Consider the following 16,958-nt stretch of genomic DNA (forward strand, 5'->3'; position numbering starts at 1 on the left):
TTTACAGTGATTTAATTATGATTTTAACAATTTACAAACCACATTAAAAATAGGTACATTTTTGACATTTTCAATGATCCAAGATATGGAAAAATAACATAAAACAAAGTCCTCTATTTGTGGTATTTTTCAGCTTTTGTGCATGTTGCTACATATTTTACCCTCAGTCCAGCTTTGATGGTCCAGGTTCTTCCAAAGTTAGCTCATTTTCCCAGCATCTCTCAGCTCGGATCTTAATGTTTCTGTCCTCTACCTTCACTAAAGTGTTCACATCAATGGCACGTGAATTATCAACAGCAGTTCAGAATTAAAAAAAAATAATCTGTACATTAGTGCAGTGTATGAGTATATCAGCGTATGACCGTGTTTGATTTTTTAACGTGTTGTGTGATTACCTCATAAAACTTCAGTTAAGTCATATTTCTCTTCATGTGTGCATATTTGAGTAATCTATATGAATATTGCCTACCCACCCTCCTCCCAGCTTTAAAAACCGGCTTACCACTGATTTACATAGACAGCAGGTGGAACCAATCATGAAGGGCCAAGCACGCATGCGCAGCATTGTGGCGTACTTCACGCACTGCTGCTTCACCGACAACTTCCACACGATGGCGGCATGTACCTGTAGGCACCATAGATATCTACAATATAGACTTGATATGCGTGTCCATTCACTGTCAGCGCTGAGTCTATGTATAAAATTCTATGACCGTCATGGTCATGCTGTTATGCTGGTTCCGGGGTAACGTGAAGTCGAGCTGTTTGGACTTCCGTGTTGAAATCAAAGATGTAGAATTACTAATATTTAATAATATAAAAATACTCCAAGTGCTCGGGGTGCTAAAATAGTTTATTATTGACTGTAGGCGAACTTAGGTAGTCTCAGAAAAGCATGATACAGGTCTATTAATGTTACTGTAAAATAGTTTTCAACCCATTTTTAAATATTCAAAATAGATCATTCCATTAACAAATGACACTTCTGAGTTCTTGCAGGTTACTTTATATAAAACTTTTGTGTGCTTTCCCACCAGAGCCTCTCTTCTCTCTTATGTTTTAATCAGGATTTATTCAGCTGCAGCAGCAGCTTCTCCACTGTGAGGAACTAGTAAAAAGTAATGAGATAGTCGGGATAGGCCTGGTTGTCGTTGAATACGACATACATGTTGGGGTTGTCTGTTCTGTCAACAACAGAGTCATAAAGGTCGTGGCTGCTTCGAGACGGAGGGCATCTCATGGTGCTGTGTCCCTGAGTGTAGGAACCCGTCAGCACCCGGGCCAGAAACATGGTCTGAGAACCATCAGCTCCTTGCCTTGCATAGGAAACTGAGTAACTGGCATTCACAGCGAAGTAGGTTCCCTGACCGTAGGAAGTACCTGGTAACATGAAACAAAAGAGGTTATTGTACATTTATGCTGAAGAATCAGACATATAATTATGTATATAGACCCCCATTATGAATGGAATTGCTTCAGTTGCAAAAACTTTTTTGGTAAAAAAAAATTCCTTTCAGTGAAAAAAAGCTTTTTGAATATAAAGACAGTAGAACTATCCAATGCTAAAACTGGTGAGAACAGTAAACATTTCAGCAAATGTCTTCTGTAAACACAAAGTGGATGACTGGTATTTGTCACATCAGGGGCAATTTGATGGTTTTTTGGTGCTTCACATGGTGAAGGTGAAGCTTCAGAGATGAGATCTGAGTTGCAGGGAAAAAAACTGATCAATCAAGTAAAGTGCAAGTGAATCTCAAGTGATGAGAGCTTTCCAAAGTTTTGCACAAATTAGCTTGATCCCATGACATTTCAAATGCTTCTGTAGTTTACTTCTATGTCTCTGGATGAACGAAAAACATAACTTTATCAAATCAAAATCAAACCAAAGGAATGTTACCATTTTTTCCGGAGAAGCTCATGTTGAAACCATTATTCATGATGGAGTCACAGGTTTTCTGACTTGTCCCGTGGAACAACCTCCTCTCTATGGTTCCTTGTCCTTTGTTCTTTTCAGAAACGTACTGTTTTTGCACTTCATAGGTGCGGCGCAGGTGAATGTTCTGCAGGCGCTCAATCTAGCAAAGGAAAACACAGATTACCACCTCTGACTCAACATTTATCTTGTTCACACAAAGGAGATGAGCCATCTGATAACTGATTCTGATCATCAGCAGTAAAGTAGGCATGGCAAAGTGCCACATGTTTCGCATCAGGCTGAGGTAGCTTGACTATTGGGAAATGTGACATTGTGAAATAGTGAGAAGTTTCCATTGGAATCACATAGAACTGGTACTTTGAATGTATTGGAGTTTTCAAGTTGCATTTAACTTCACCACATGAAATTGACATTGAACATTTACATGATTTTCCTTGTGAATATGTTAATTCATTCTTCATTGTGTTCTCGGCATCGGTTTACACATCCACAGTGCTCGCAGTAACTAAAATTGCAATTTTTAGATAACGTTCTGATTCATGCAACATTGTGAGCATGTGTAAATGACATGCTGTGAAATTTCAACATGAATCACTGCAATGAGAGAATTCTGTTCTCGTAATTAAGACCTCAATAATTAATAACACAATGCTAATATTAGATGGACAAGTTTGATAGATGGTTCAGATACAAACCTTCGTCACAGTATTGTTGGCAGTTCGTTTGAAGGAATCATGTACGGTGCGGTACTCTGTTGAACTTGGCTGCAGTTGCACCACTTTCAGGTTTTCCCCCGTGCTCATGTTGTCCCAATACAAAGGAAGTATGAAGTCTGAAAAAAAGTGAGACATTTTTGAAGTGAAAACATGTTTTGTATGTTTTCTAAATGACAAATTCCAATCATCACTCAGAAGGCAGTCATTAAAACTAAACTGAATCATAATTCTAAAGCTTTTAACTGGCACAACAGTCATGTAAATCACCAGCTCGTACTTCAAGTTAGTTTTGAATCAGATGTGTCAAATTGCCATCATATTTGTTTACCTGCCCGATTCTCCAGTCGTTTCAGCATTGTTGTTCTTCCATTTCTTGTGGCCTCCATCCTCTGCAGATTAACGCTCCACTGCTGTCCCTGTTTGTCCACGATGCCTTTTGCAACGTCTCCCCTTTCCAGGGCATAGCGTGCCGCTTTCGGGAGTTCCTCCCATTGGCCGTAAAGGTCCAAGATGCACCAAGCCACGAGAGCGTAGAAATTTTCCTCCTCCTTTAATTTCATTTCTCTCCGAAGAGGAATGGTGGTTTCAAGCATCTGCACCACCTTATTGACTCCAACTTTTAACCCGCTCACCGTCAAACCGCCCTGACCATCCTCCTGAACATGGAGAGCCTCGGTCTTCAACAGCTCCTGCAGAGCCGTCACATCCGCCTCGGTCAGGTACTCCAGGTCCTTCTTGGGGAAGGTTTTTGTAGAGCAGTGAGCCTGATAGAGGTCTTTCACTTTATTCATGGCATCGTCAACATCCTTTCTGCAAAGACCCAGGAAGAGGAAGATGGACTGCTCTCCAGTGAAACTGCTAGAAAGGAGGCCTGGAATGAAGTCAGGGGGTTGCTTTCTCTGTGCATCTCTATGCTGAAGAAATGACTCTGCCAAAAAAAGAAAACAGTGATGAGCAGCCACAACCCAATGAGAGAATTCCTTGAAACAGAAGAAAATAACTCGGGCAAGACTTGGTCTCTTCATTACCTGAATTCATCACGTCGAGAGGAAACATTTGCACCAGTTGCTGTTTGAAGGTCAGGAACAGTCTGGCCTCAATCAGGACCAGACGGATATTGGAGAGATGGCGGAGGGGAGCGGATGAGGTGGAGGTCTTGATCGCTTGGAGGATTGACTGTGCTACAGCCTGAGAGTCCAGCCCAGCAGCTCCTGTAGCAACAGGAACATAACATACTGTGTAAGTGGCTTTTTATTTGCGTTTTTTCACCTTGACCAATGACATGGTTTGCACCTTTTTTTTTTTATAACACAAATTATCAATTTTCCATCCAATTCTCCAAATTCTATTCTCAATTCATCAGTTCTTTGTGTTATTATCCGTTACGTAGCCTTTTCATTGTCAAATGCGGTATTTACCAGCACAGATGGCAGGGATAGCCACAGACTTGTATTGGCGGGATTCACACTGTTGAATGATGCCGCGCACCAGCTGCTCAATGACGTGGGTCTTTTTTCGTCCGTGCACGTGAAAAATGGATTTACAAGGAAACGATCCAGGTGGGGTTATGAAAACTGCTCCCCGTTTCACTTGCGCTGCACAGACACACACAAACACACACCCATGTGAGTAGTTGCTGAACATGTGCAGTGTTTTAAAATGTTTAGCTCTTCTGCCATCACCTGATTTCAGTGAAGCCTCCAGATGACGTCCAGCCACAGACAAGATGGCGTTGCAGACGCCGCCTGTAGAAATCAGACAAACTCTAAAAGAAACAGCCAAGCCGTAGCACAGCTGCAGCACTGCATCACAAATCCTGTTCCTTGTCTCCTGGCTTCATATGAGTGACTAACAGCAGCTCCAACCTACCATGAAAATCCCTGAAGTTAGTGGAGTTCACCACAACGTCTGTCGTCTCATCAGTGATGCTGCCCAACACCAGCTGTAGTTTAACGCCATGTGTCAGGTTCACGCTGACCTCCTGGAGATCAGTGGAGACCGAGTCCAAGATGGCTGAAATGATAGTTATTTCAGAGTATTACAGTGGTACAATGCCACATATTCTCTGCATATCAATGACCTGTTGATACTTTTTACTTGAAAGAACATGCTTGTTTTGTATTTTTCTAAAGATGAAAATGTTCTTATTGCCAGTAAAGTGATTGAGCATCATAATAATTTCCTTGCATATGGAAGAACAGACGGAGCATACATTGTTCAAGTGAAGTCTTTACCTTGGTTTCCTTGGTGTTGACTCAGTTTGAGTCTGGCGTACAGGTTCGGGTTCCAGTACAGGTCACGGTATCCCTGTAAGTACAAGCCAGCTGTGAGCTCTCTCCTCTGCTTTGAAGGAATTGACAGCAGAATGAAAGTTACACTGGTCTAACCTGTGTCATCAGCCGATGGACTTTGGAAATTCCCGGATCTGTTTGGTGCTGGCTTCTGGGAGAAGAGGTGCTGACGACCTTCGAGTGCTGCACGCCTTTCTTCACCGTGATGAAGACCTTACAGGAGCTCTCTGTCAGCTCTTTGCTCACTTTGCCTTCTGCCTGGAAGTAACGCTGAGCTCCTGGTCCATCCAGAACCAGAGTGTCTGATGTCACACAGGCCAAAGCTGAGACTAGCGTCTGTTTGAACTCTTGAACTTTGCAGCGAGGGCCGGACACAAGCACGTGAGGACCTGGAAGATGCGAGACTTTCAAGGTCACCTGGCTTTGAGTCATGCCAACGAGAGCCATGAATTTATCAAAACAGTCCACCAGTTCCACATGTGGAAGCCTCAGTGGTTCTTCCGTTGTGAGCCAGTTCATCAGGTGGTCCTGAAGGACCTCATTGAGCTTGTTCACAGTGTCACTGAAGCCCACCAGTCGCACCTTGGTCACGGTGTTTCCTTCCAGGCCCGGGAAGAACCTGACATTTGCTCGAAGCCCGTCTCGGTTGGCCTCGTTCTGGGCATTAATCAGGGTTTCTTTCACTCTGTCGAGGTCTGGAGGCACCGCTGCGGCCCCCCACAGCTTAACGGTCTCCACACTCAGATCTTTCATCACCACTGCCAGGGCTTCTTGTGGGGCATAAGAGGATTCGCTGGACAGAACCAAGTCTGAACCCAGCTCTACAGAAACGGGACATTTAAAGTTTCTGAAGTAGATCTGGTACATGAATATGACACCGCTTGATTTTATGAAGGTTATTAAATCTTTGGGGAGCTTAACGGTCATTTTATTGCTTTCTTTGCTGAGTTTACTACGATTTGCCTCCACTCTCAAGTTTTCTTGGAAAACATTTCCATTCCCTCTTCTGAGTTCACCAGCTTGGTAATGCGCCGGCTTTGAAGTATTGAACAGTTTCGACTGTTTCTCCACTCCAATAATGCTTCTATGTGATCCACCGAATTTTAAACTCCATGATGCCACAGTATTTTCAGGAGGTTTCAAAGCATCTCCATTCGTTTTTCCTTGGAGGAGTCGTGTCACTGGGAAATGAGGACGCTTTTCTCCAGGTGCTTCCTGAACTGGCCAGCTGGATCCAGACTGCTCTGTGGGGTTAAGCTGGTCAAGTGGCCTGGTTTGATAGAGCGTGTTTGATTGCTGTGATGAAACTATTTTCCTTTCTGTGAAACACAGAGCATAAACGTTTTTAGTTCATCACAAAATCTGCAAACATAAAATTTACAATCTGTATGTGCGATATGCTACAAGTCATTGGACAGATGTGTCAATGTTGTAAGACACTTAAAACCCCATAATTAAATACAAGATAACAGACATGTTTAAACAGTATTTACTGTCATTATTTTCTGTACTATAAAATCAGTTAGCTGTCATGTGAATATGATGTCAAAGTGGGACGGACACACACTTGCAGCTGTAAATAAATGATCTGAGTTTAACAAACTGGACTCCCAAAGTTTTGTTTCACTCAAACAGCCATTTATGTAACTTCTACGGTGCTTTGCTCAACTTAGGCGTGCTGCATTTCCTCATCTTTGTCATATCGTAAGGTGTTTATGCCACCGGTATCGGTAATAAAAGGCATAACCCGTGCTCGAAATATCTGGCAAGTCTTTGAATATGACAGGTATAACTAGTCTACTTGACACCTACAAATCTAGTAACAACAACATATGTTTGGATAAAACTGACTATGGTTTTATCCTCCAGTCATTTCATTATCTTATACTTTACCTTCTGTTTTGTTGGGGGATGTAGCAGATCTTTCTTTCTGTCTTTGGAGTAACATCCTAACCAGATTTGCATTAGTATTTCTGGCAGTCTCCTCTGATCCTCCTGTTCTCTCTTCCAAGCCATTTTCTTTGAGAAATAATGGACGCTCAAAGAAATCCATTCTACTAACAACTTAATCTGAGACGCAAATGCTGTGGCAAAACCGTAGCACTCCTGGTTTGTTAACTTTCACTTTCATTTTCCTTCAACTCTGACGAATCATTAAAAATAAACACACCCAGTGAGACCAGTAAAGTGTGCCATTCACCTGGGGATTTCCTGGCTTCTCCTAGTGTCCCTGAACAGAAAACACCTGAAGTTACCTCTTGGCCTAAACTCTGAATTGTTTTCTCTGCTGTTGTTTTAATATGATCCTGAATGAACCTGTCAGCTGTAGGACCACACGTCCTCTTTTACCCGGACATGTCCTCTTTTTACGTCCTGTCCGGGGCGTCCGGGCGGGTTTTTTAAATTCAAGGAAATGTCCGGGGTTCACTGTTTCTCGTAGCACGTGAACCTAAATTGACCAGCGCTTTGCGCACAATACTATGATACTTTGTTGCGCGACCGAGAGGCGTCATATCTTGTGAGCCGATCTGCGCCGCGCGCGCAAACACGCACGCACACACACACACACACACACACACACACACACACACACACACACACACACACACACACAGAGACGGAGCAGAGCAGACGGGGCTTCAGACAGCGGAGCGCTTCTTCTTCTTCTGTGTTGTTTAACGGCGGATGGCACCATTTCAACAGGCGCATTACCGCCTCGTATCGCTATAGAGTGGGATCAGAGAACAATCCAAATTCTATTTATTAACCCCTCTATTTATTATAATACAAGGCATGAGATCAATGCATTCCGACTGTTTACAACACTATTTATGGAGAACTGATGAATTCCTTCTCTAGTTAAAGCGACGCTAAGGAACTTTTCAACCTTAATTAAACATTTTAATATCTTTTGTGATGATACGTCGACATACAACTAGTTGAATGACCCCTCTGTCACGGCATGAGGGCGTCAGTATTGCTTTCACTTGGACTGAGCAGCTGTGAGGAGGGTGGTAGGAACCCTGCACACTAAAAAACTCCTGCACACTTAAAAACTCCAAATGTGCGGACTGCTTTACAGCATGCGTCACATCATGATATAACATTGTTTGGCCACCATTAGATTCATTTAGATTCATTACCTCGTTGTTATCCGTCCTTCACACAGCCACTGGAAACAAATGAAGGCGAGTTCAGTCCGACAGCATGCCACCGGGAGCAGCAATTTACAACACCACGCGCTAGTCCTCATGGGAACTGTAGTATTCGGTCAGGCAAAACACTACTGCTTTTGTCCACTGGCGCCGCCAAAATCAACGAAAACTGAAAGTTCCTTAGTGTCGCTTTAATTCGACAGCGGAGCACGGAAAAAGCCTAAGCTTAAGAGCACCGTCTCAGATGAACTGCAAAAAAAAGTCCCAACATACCGAGATGAAAAATAGAGTGTAGAAGAAAAGCAGGATGAAGAAAACAATTTAAGATTAAAAGTATATATCTTTTTTGTTTGTTAAGTTAGTATTTTGGTGAGACTCTTATATTCTTCTATCTTATTACAGTTATTAAGAAATATATTGTTGAAGCCGGATTTTTGAACAGAAGAGTTCATATTTAGAACATTATTTAATATTTGTAAAGAGTCTAAGAGAGCTGCTATTTTGTTACAAGTTTTTACATTTCATTTTATTTTGTTAAAGAAGTTTGTTTCGCATCATTGAAGCATAATAAAGCATGTTCATCAACCTCTGAGAAGCCTATCTGAATATGTGTCTCGAGCACCCCCCCCCCCCCCTCCTCTTTTTTGAAATTCAAAATTTAAAATATGGTCACCCTACTTGAAACAGTGAACTTTCAGTCCCAAATCCGCTTCTCTGACCTCTAAACCAGGGTTTCTCGACTCGAGGGCTTTTGCCAGGGGGTCAAAAAGTTTTGGGGAGAAAAACAGCCTGAATGTTTATTCATACTCCCAAACACACCCGCCATTGGACACCTTAGAAAAAGGCCCACTGAGTTTTTATTTGTTGTTGTTTCTCTTTTATATGCTGATTCAGCAAGAAAAAATGCAGGCAAGGACTGTATGAGATTGTGAATTTTGAGCTTAAGTTGAAAAATCTCTCCAGTCGTGGAGCTCTGTGATGAACACAGCTGGTCAGCTGAGCACACACACACCAACACACACAGACACACTAAACACAGCTTTTTCTAGTAAAACTTCAGACTTTGAGACTCTTCTCAGGAGGAAAAAAATCCCAGTTCTCCATTAATTCCTCCAAACTCAGCGTTCCATCAAATGTTGAAGTGAGAGCTGCTTCTGCTGAGGAGGTCATCAAAAGAAAAGTGAGCTTTTCATACTTGAATCCATCTGAATTGAACTTTGTGCTTAATATAATTGGAGATTGTGTATAAATACTGTTACTGAAGAAATATTGTCCTCCATAGTTCAGTCCTGGTTTTGATAGATTCAGTGAGTGAAGATTCTCTATTAAAGCTACATAAATTGAGCTTTCGTTAAAAAAATAAATAAATAAATAAATAATAATAATAATAATTGTTGCACTTTTAATTTCATGCATGGAAACACCAAGCGAATCAGTAACAAATGGTTGTTAAAGACATGTTCTGATTGTTCTGTCTGCTTTATGACTTGAATAAATGACTGAATAGTTTTAATGGGTCACTGTTTATTGAGTTTATTCCTTGAGTGGATATTCAACTAAGCTACATGTTTTGAGCCTTTTTGAAGTTTCTTCCCAGTACTTTTAACTTTTTTTTATTTCATGTTTGTGACTGAAAACACTGAGTGAGTTTGTTAACAAAGGCAGAAGTTACTGAAGTAAAGTTTGAATTAGTTTGAATTAAACTGCGACTAATTGAGCATAAAAGGGAATATCCCCTCTCTGTGCATAGCCTCTTGCTAGCTGAGGTTTATCGTGAATCTTGTTTTTGTGTTGCCATGCTGTGAATTTCTGTTCTACCTCAGGTTCAAACTGCTCTGTCTTGTCATCCAAAATAATTGAGAAGCTGAAAGTTTACATAGACTTGGGTCACGACTGGTCATCTCCCTTATCACTCTCCCTTACATGGTCTACCAAAGTATCTGGTAACAGGCTACAGCTTGTTTCTCAATAATTTGCCTCCAGAGTTCCTCAGAAACAGTGGTATCAGTTACTCCCCTCTCCCTCCTTATCACCAGTGGTGCAGCAGAATTATCCGGTTCAAATCTCGAAGAGATGGACCAGAAGTCTTCATCGGTAAATTTTCTCCTGATGTATCGCTGCACATCTCTCACCGACAGTGTTGAAGAACCTCCAGTGAGGATGTTTCCACCAGTTACAGGAAATACATCCTAAACTGTGCCGTAGGAGAAGCAGCGGTTTGTCGAGGCGCCACAGACTCAAGCCCATTGGTGAAACACCAAGAGGATTTCAGTACCAGGCACCGAGATGAAATCAGTGATAAGTATTTTCCTTTCTTTCTTTTTTTCAAGCAAGTAGGTGTGATGCAGAAAAGGATCTCATGCCTCTTGGACTTAGTTGATGTTTATTGTCTCGTCAGATGGGGGTACGTTCAAACTTGGCCAAGAACTCTAAAGAATGCTGCAAACAGAGCAGATCGGAACGAAAATCTCTGTCCCTATCTGCTCTGTTGGCGACGCCAGCGTATAGCATTTATCGGACCAGGTCTGGCGCGATCCTGGCTGTATTAAAAAATGGGGATATTTTTTGGGAGGTCTGTTCCGGACCACCTGTTTGCTGCTGTTTGGTTTGACACCTGTAGGATAATGTAACCTTCTGGAGTCTAATCTCCTGACCTCTCAATGGACCCAGACTCACAGTGTGGATGTTGGTTACTGCTGTTGCAACACATCTGTCTAAATAAGAGCGCGGACAATACAATCAAAAATATTTGACGTAGGAAGTTTACAACACCTCTGACATGTTTGGACAGCGTTCTGTCTTTCTCAGAAATATCAGATCACATTATCTTAGAAGATGTTCCCGACGAAGGTGGAAGAACACCGTTGAAACATGTCAACCGGATGTCGTCACAACCTGACTGCATGAAAACAACAAACAAAATAACTGATGGGCAAAGCACAGGCACGATTAACTCCACCGATCTATTCATGGGTCAATGTTTTTTGAGGTGAAGGGAAATTCACAAGTGCAGCAAACTACCTATTTTCGGTGGGATAAATGTCTGAAAGGGGAAGACTGAAGCCGAGTGGCATCAGACGTCATGTGTTTCTATGAACCGGTTGGCTAACAGGTGATTTGAGTCTGTTGTTGTGAGATGTCGGAGGAGTTGCATTCCGGTTTAGTCAAGCTCTTGGAACCCACCGCGGTATATTACAGGTCCATACTTGTAGATTTAATTCCAAAAGCAATAAAAGTTTCCGGCTGAGTGTTAAATAAGGCCTCACTGCTTTCGGGAAGAAGCCACCACTCCTTTTGTGAGCAAAAAAAAACACTTCCGTCGTGATCTTCCTGCAGAGGTCTGTTTTAGATTTCGACACAACACGATTCACCCCACCGCCGCTGATGCAACACAAACGCACCCTCCCTGCCAATGGGATGAGTCTTACATTAGCTTTTCTTACTCCCTGAGTCTGAATGCGTGAGGAGACTGAGCAAGTTGTGGAATGTTGCCGGTGCTTTCCAGCCACTCGAAGCAAAACAGTGGCACAGATTCGGCACCAGCGCGGTGAAAAGCCTGACAGACTGGGGGCCAGCGGCTGACGGCGGGCCTCAGGTCGGCCCAGTATGGAGCTTTGCATGTGGAAGAAAGTTTAATTTTTTTAATTCACCTACCCAGCACTGACATGGAATTTAGACCCTGGGTTAGAATCATCAATATCTGTTGAATTTCAGTAACAATTTGACTGTACAACTATCGTATTCACCATGTGCTAGCGACAAAATGGTCTAAATTCAAACTATTCTCACTTGTGGATGGCACTGATAACATAAAGGAGGTCTTAAAGAGGTCATTTTAAGCTCCTGGTCGTTTCTTTGTAGATAAACGTCTAACGAAGCCACAAATGCCAGACATTAAAGAAATAGCTGCGACAAATTTTAGAAAAAAAATTCAAATTTTCATTATATATGAACACTGTAGAAAACTGAGAATTAAAAAAACGGGTTCTTTCGTGAATATTCTTTAAGTACGGTTGAAACTGCCAAGGGTTTCAGTGAGTCACCCACAAAGAGTTTATGCTGATGGATACTTTCTGTGTGTGTGTGTGTGAGTGTTAATTTTGCATCAATAGTGCTGAATTCACCGAGGTCCGAGACGTGTTTCACCATCAGGAGTTCAAGCGAAGCCTGCGAAGGGAACTGAAAACAAATGATTGAGTGAAAGGCGAGGGTGGAGGATGTGTAGTAAACACACGCTGTGTGGGAGACTTTCTTTTTTTTTCCCCCTTCTTTCCAAGGAAACTGTTCTTGGCTCACGTCCATCCGGCTGCGAGAGGATACAAAAGGGAGCAAAAATATGGAGAGTTGAGCTTTTCCCACTCACGCGACCTGAGGAGAGAAGCTCAGAGGCAGCTGCTGGAGCAACTTTATACCTTCTGAAAGGGACAAAGATTCACTCACAGCTTTAAGGATGAACTCCACGCTCTGGTGCATGGTCCTCCTGGCCTGCGTCTCCACCTGTACATCTCTAGGTAAGTGTTAAGATTTGAGAAATGTGGGTCAAATAATTTGTTTTCCTGTTTAATGTCGCTCTGCACCGAACCAGAGGAGACAGACGCTGCAAAGTAAACTAGTAGTAAAAGAGAAGTAACAGTGTGCTACTGTTTGGAAATGGGGATTGCGGGGGAAAAGTTCAGCACAGAAGGACTTTCTCCTGGATCTGGGGCTGCACGACATACCGCAAAACACTCGGGACTCATCAAACTGCTGTAAATTCTGCTCCCCAGTGATGCACGTTCATACAGCTAATGCATCATGTGTTGACAGCAGCTCGCATTTTGCTCCAATATTTTAACATTCTGTCACACCTGATGGCAACAGGCCCAAAGTCAGAGGCATAAAAATGAATTTTAGACAGAAAGCTGTGATTTTGTCTTCTGTTAAAATTCCAAGATGAGAAAATTCACTATTATTTGGGAGTGTATTCCGCAAAGCATGTTTTATAAAGGGCACGAATGGCAACAAGTTGATCTGATTCTGATTTCAGCACTATATAAAGTGGAGCTTTTTATTTTATGAATTTATTTAGTTTTCTTTTTTACTATTTTTAAATCTGGGTTACATGAAACTAAAGATTTCCCCTGTGATCTTTTTTACAGTCAGCAAGCGATGCTCGTGTGTGACAAAAAGGAAGCGCGTGAAGGCCACACTCATCGTCGAGATCAAGGAGAGGCCTCCTCGTTCCTACTGCAGCAGCCACGAGATCATGTAAGCAAATAACGGAGTTGGATTCATGAGCAAAAGACAAAAAGCGCAGCTGTGGACTGAACTCCTGCTTCTTCTCTCGCAGCGCCACTCTGAATCCCGGAGGCAAGTCCTGCCTTGACCCCAAATCGCCCTTCATCCAGGAAGCTGTGAGAACCTTCAAGAAAAGAAAGTAAATGAAAATAATCATGTTTTTGTTAAAATGTAAACATTTTTTTAATTCAGTTTATTTTCAACATAACAGGAAATCTGCAGTCGACTTCAGACGGTCTCACATAGAGTGTTTGGTTGTTTTTTATTATTTGTTTTATTTTACAGGGAGGAAGAAATGAGGAGTGGCAACGTGAACGGCACTGGATGGGAACCGACAGCGACTCTGCCCAGCACCTTCCTCCACAGTCCAAATTCAACAAAGACTTCCCCGACGGAGGGGTCGGGAGGGGTGGGAAGGGGTCCCAGTAGGTATCTGGGTTCCAGAGGACGTCACTTAGTCTAAAGGAGAACAGAAACGATGGTGTGAGTCAGTTGGGGTTGGGTAGCTAAAACAGACGATCGAAACGTCTTTTGAGGTGATGAAGATAAATTATTTTCAGACTTGAACACAGAAGTTTACATATATATACACAATTACCGCTTCATGTTTTAATACTTCCATATCCCTCACTCTTTTATTCAAATATGTGTGAAAAGGAGAAACTTAATTCATCATAGCATCTTATTCAATACCCAAACCACAGTTTATTAACTCAATAATTACCGATCGCAGCCAAACACTTGTTCTGTACTCAGCCACCGTTTAGACGACGACGTGGCTCAAAGCCACTGAAAATGCTCCGACTCCGTGGAAATGAAAGAAACGCTGCTACTGAGGCCACGTTTACACATATTTCTCCCTCTAAGTTTTCAAAAAAAAAACAAACAAAAAAATAATTTCCATCAACACCTCATCGGGAGCTGCTATGAGCAAGACACGCCTCTAGGGGGCAGTGTAGAGAAGTGAACAGTCATGTTAGCCAACCAGGATACTGGAACGGCAATGAACAGAAGTAGAAATCCTCCTAAATGTGACTTCAGTGTAGAAAACAAGTCAAATATAAGAAAATTTTGACGGTCAATGAAACCGTAAACACAGCTCTCACACACACACACGCTGCATGCTGGGACGTTAAACTGCGTCTTGATGGTGAACGTTCATTGTGCCGTTCACCTCCTGTTCCTCTGGCGGACTGAGTCTTTGCGTCTAAACCTTTGTATTTTTATGACTTTTTTGTTGCTCTTTTCTTGAAAGTCTCCTGTTTTTGTAAGATTCTAAGTTTTGAAATAAAGTTTGATTTTGTATTTTACCCTTGTTTGTGCCTTGTGTTATGAGGTTCAACTTTTTTGTAACTGTACAGTAAAAATAAAAGTGAAATTAACTGATGTGCAATATGGACAAAATAACTTCCTTTTTTTATTTGTTTGTTGTTGTTTTTTTTGTTTAGTTTTATTCAACTGGAATGGTTTTGATGTGTATTTAATGATCAGGTCTGGTCAGAATGAATGAGTCTTAATGGTTTATTGAATAATTTCATAACTGAAGCTCATCTGGAAAGAGATGATATGAGGAGACTGTTTTAATGCTCTTAAATATTACAAAAAATGTATATCTTAAAACTTTTTTTGAAGTTGTGACAGTAAATGTGTATTTCAATTTAGTACAATTATAGAACCTCAAATATTACAAAATTTAAAAGAATTGTCAAGATAAGGCCTTAAAAAGTACAAAAAAACCTGGTTATAGTAGAAGTCTCTGATACTTTTGAATACTTAACAGTGACACTTTATGTGAAATATTAAACTATGGTGTATTTTAAACAAAAAGAAACAGCAGTTTGTGTCATATGATCAGACGGGTTGTTGTCATTATGTAATATCTACGAGTTCCTTCATGGACAAAAATAAAAAAATATATTGATAATTCATCATTTTATTGCTGTTTAATTGAAAAAAATACAAGCTTGTGGTTAACAGCAAACAGTGTAAAATTCTGTATTCAAGTTAAATGATGAGGATAAAACCAATCAATTATGTGTTCTTCAAACTCTGAATAACTTTTTGGATTGTGAAATGCTCTCCAGGCTTTTCCTCTCTTCTCGATGACAGTTCAGCTGAGTCATCCTGGAACGCATCATTTCATTTCTGGCAGTCATGCGGCCCGAACGCCGAGCGTCTCATAAAGAAAACACGTGTCTGAAATCATAAGAGGGGAATATTTCTTCAGTTAAACCAGACAAAAGACAACCGCTTTAACCAAAATCTGGCTGATTTTGTCTGGGTTTTTTTTTTTTTCTATATCTCATGTGCCTCGAAAAAATACAGACTTTCTTTTGAAATGGTTTAAGTTTTTGTTGTTGTGCTGCAGAGGGCTGTGTGGGTGTACAATATGTGTGAAAACAGAGGCCATTTGAAGTGACCGAATGAATTGACGTTGACTGTATCGTTGCTGCATTATTGCCTCCATCATTCCACTTTGTGCTGGAAACGTCATCAGAAACTCTCGTTTCCATTTGTATTTTTAGGGAGTTGTACCTAACACTGCTACATTCCCTCCTAGCAGCAGCAGCAGCTGATTGATTTTTGTTTTCCTCTTTATCTCAGAGACACTCAGCCTTTTTTCTCATGTTTATACACCTCCCATCTCATCTTTCTCCGTATTTGGATGTTTCAGAGACTTCCTTAAGCGGTTGTTCCCTTCTCCAGAATTTCTCTTCTTGTATATACGTTCTCAGTTTGACAGATGTTCCTATCTCCAGGCTGTTTAGTGTCCATACCTGGTTTACACATTCCTTTCCCCATTCGGACTCCACTGACCTTACTGTAAATCTGAAACTATAAATGTTTTAATCCATGAGGTATAATTTGAATATTGAACACTGATTAAATAAATAAATATTAATAAATAGGTTTTACTTCTTATCACCCCTTTTCAAACATGTTGAATAAGATATGTGATATAATTAGTGGATCTCAATTTCTAAAAGTCAAACTCTTTGCAGACGACACCAACATATTCGATAGCAGTGAGAATCATAATGAACTCATTATTATTGAATCTCAATAAGACTAAGGCAATAATGTTTGATAATTCCACAATCAATTCAGAAGATAAAGATCAATGGTGTAAAAATCGAAAATATAAATGAGAATACATTTTTAAGAATTACAATAGTAAATTATCATGGAAGGCCCACGTCAGACACAAAAAATCAATTCTAAATACCTGGATGAAAATGCTCTCCGTACTTTGTACTGCTCTTTGGAACCTCCATGAATCACATATTGTGTTGAAATTAGGGTAAACAGTTATCAATGAACAATTAATTCACTTCTCACATCACAGAAACCAGCAGTGGGTTATTCACAACGCTGGGTTTGTAGCACACACTCATGATCTGTTTATTCAATCAAAATTCTTTTAAAATCCATGATTTTGTAAAATATTAGACATCTATAATTCTATTCAAAGCATTTAATTACTCTCTACCAAATAATTTACAAACGTTCTTCATGATACAGGAGACAACTCATAAATTCAAGGGATATGCACGTTTCACGATACCTAAATTTAGAACCACTC

At 41.0% G+C, this 16,958-nt stretch overlaps 2 protein-coding genes across 2 annotated transcripts; one reads left to right on the forward strand and one right to left on the reverse strand.

The window, feature by feature from the left end:
* On the reverse strand, window positions 1–7,139 carry LOC115386294 (protein mono-ADP-ribosyltransferase PARP14-like). The gene is made up of 11 exons (XM_030088553.1): window positions 6,837–7,139; window positions 5,040–6,262; window positions 4,887–4,959; window positions 4,522–4,665; window positions 4,335–4,397; window positions 4,071–4,247; window positions 3,681–3,863; window positions 2,981–3,580; window positions 2,632–2,768; window positions 1,898–2,075; window positions 1–1,380 (listed from the first exon to the last, which is right to left on the reverse strand). The coding sequence occupies exons 1-11, from the start codon at window positions 6,994–6,996 to the stop codon at window positions 1,109–1,111; spliced, it is 3,210 nt and encodes a 1,069-aa protein (XP_029944413.1). The 5' UTR covers window positions 6,997–7,139; the 3' UTR covers window positions 1–1,108.
* Window positions 7,140–12,058: 4,919 nt separating this feature from the next.
* Window positions 12,059–14,685, forward strand: LOC115408160 (C-X-C motif chemokine 2-like). The gene is made up of 4 exons (XM_030118763.1): window positions 12,059–12,609; window positions 13,237–13,345; window positions 13,428–13,514; window positions 13,661–14,685. The coding sequence occupies exons 1-4, from the start codon at window positions 12,549–12,551 to the stop codon at window positions 13,836–13,838; spliced, it is 435 nt and encodes a 144-aa protein (XP_029974623.1). The 5' UTR covers window positions 12,059–12,548; the 3' UTR covers window positions 13,839–14,685.
* The last annotated feature ends 2,273 nt before the right edge of the window (window positions 14,686–16,958 follow it).

The sequence above is a fragment of the Salarias fasciatus genome, chromosome 3 (assembly GCF_902148845.1).
Source record: "Salarias fasciatus chromosome 3, fSalaFa1.1, whole genome shotgun sequence".
In the NCBI taxonomy this organism is placed as follows: Eukaryota; Metazoa; Chordata; class Actinopteri; order Blenniiformes; family Blenniidae; genus Salarias; species Salarias fasciatus.

Coding starts and splice junctions, on each gene's coding strand:
- LOC115386294 (XM_030088553.1), bottom strand. CDS start 6,996: ATGGATTTCTTTGAGCGTCCATTATTTCTCAAAGAAAATGGCTTGGAA. Junction 4,960..5,039: donor TCCATCGGCTGATGACACAG/GTTAGACCAGTG, acceptor TTGTACTTACAG/GGATACCGTGACCTGTACTG. Junction 4,248..4,334: donor GGAGGCTTCACTGAAATCAG/GTGATGGCAGAA, acceptor GTGTCTGTGCAG/CGCAAGTGAAACGGGGAGCA.
- LOC115408160 (XM_030118763.1), top strand. CDS start 12,549: ATGAACTCCACGCTCTGGTGCATGGTCCTCCTGGCCTGCGTCTCCACC. Junction 12,610..13,236: donor CTCCACCTGTACATCTCTAG/GTAAGTGTTAAG, acceptor TCTTTTTTACAG/TCAGCAAGCGATGCTCGTGT. Junction 13,346..13,427: donor TGCAGCAGCCACGAGATCAT/GTAAGCAAATAA, acceptor CTTCTCTCGCAG/CGCCACTCTGAATCCCGGAG.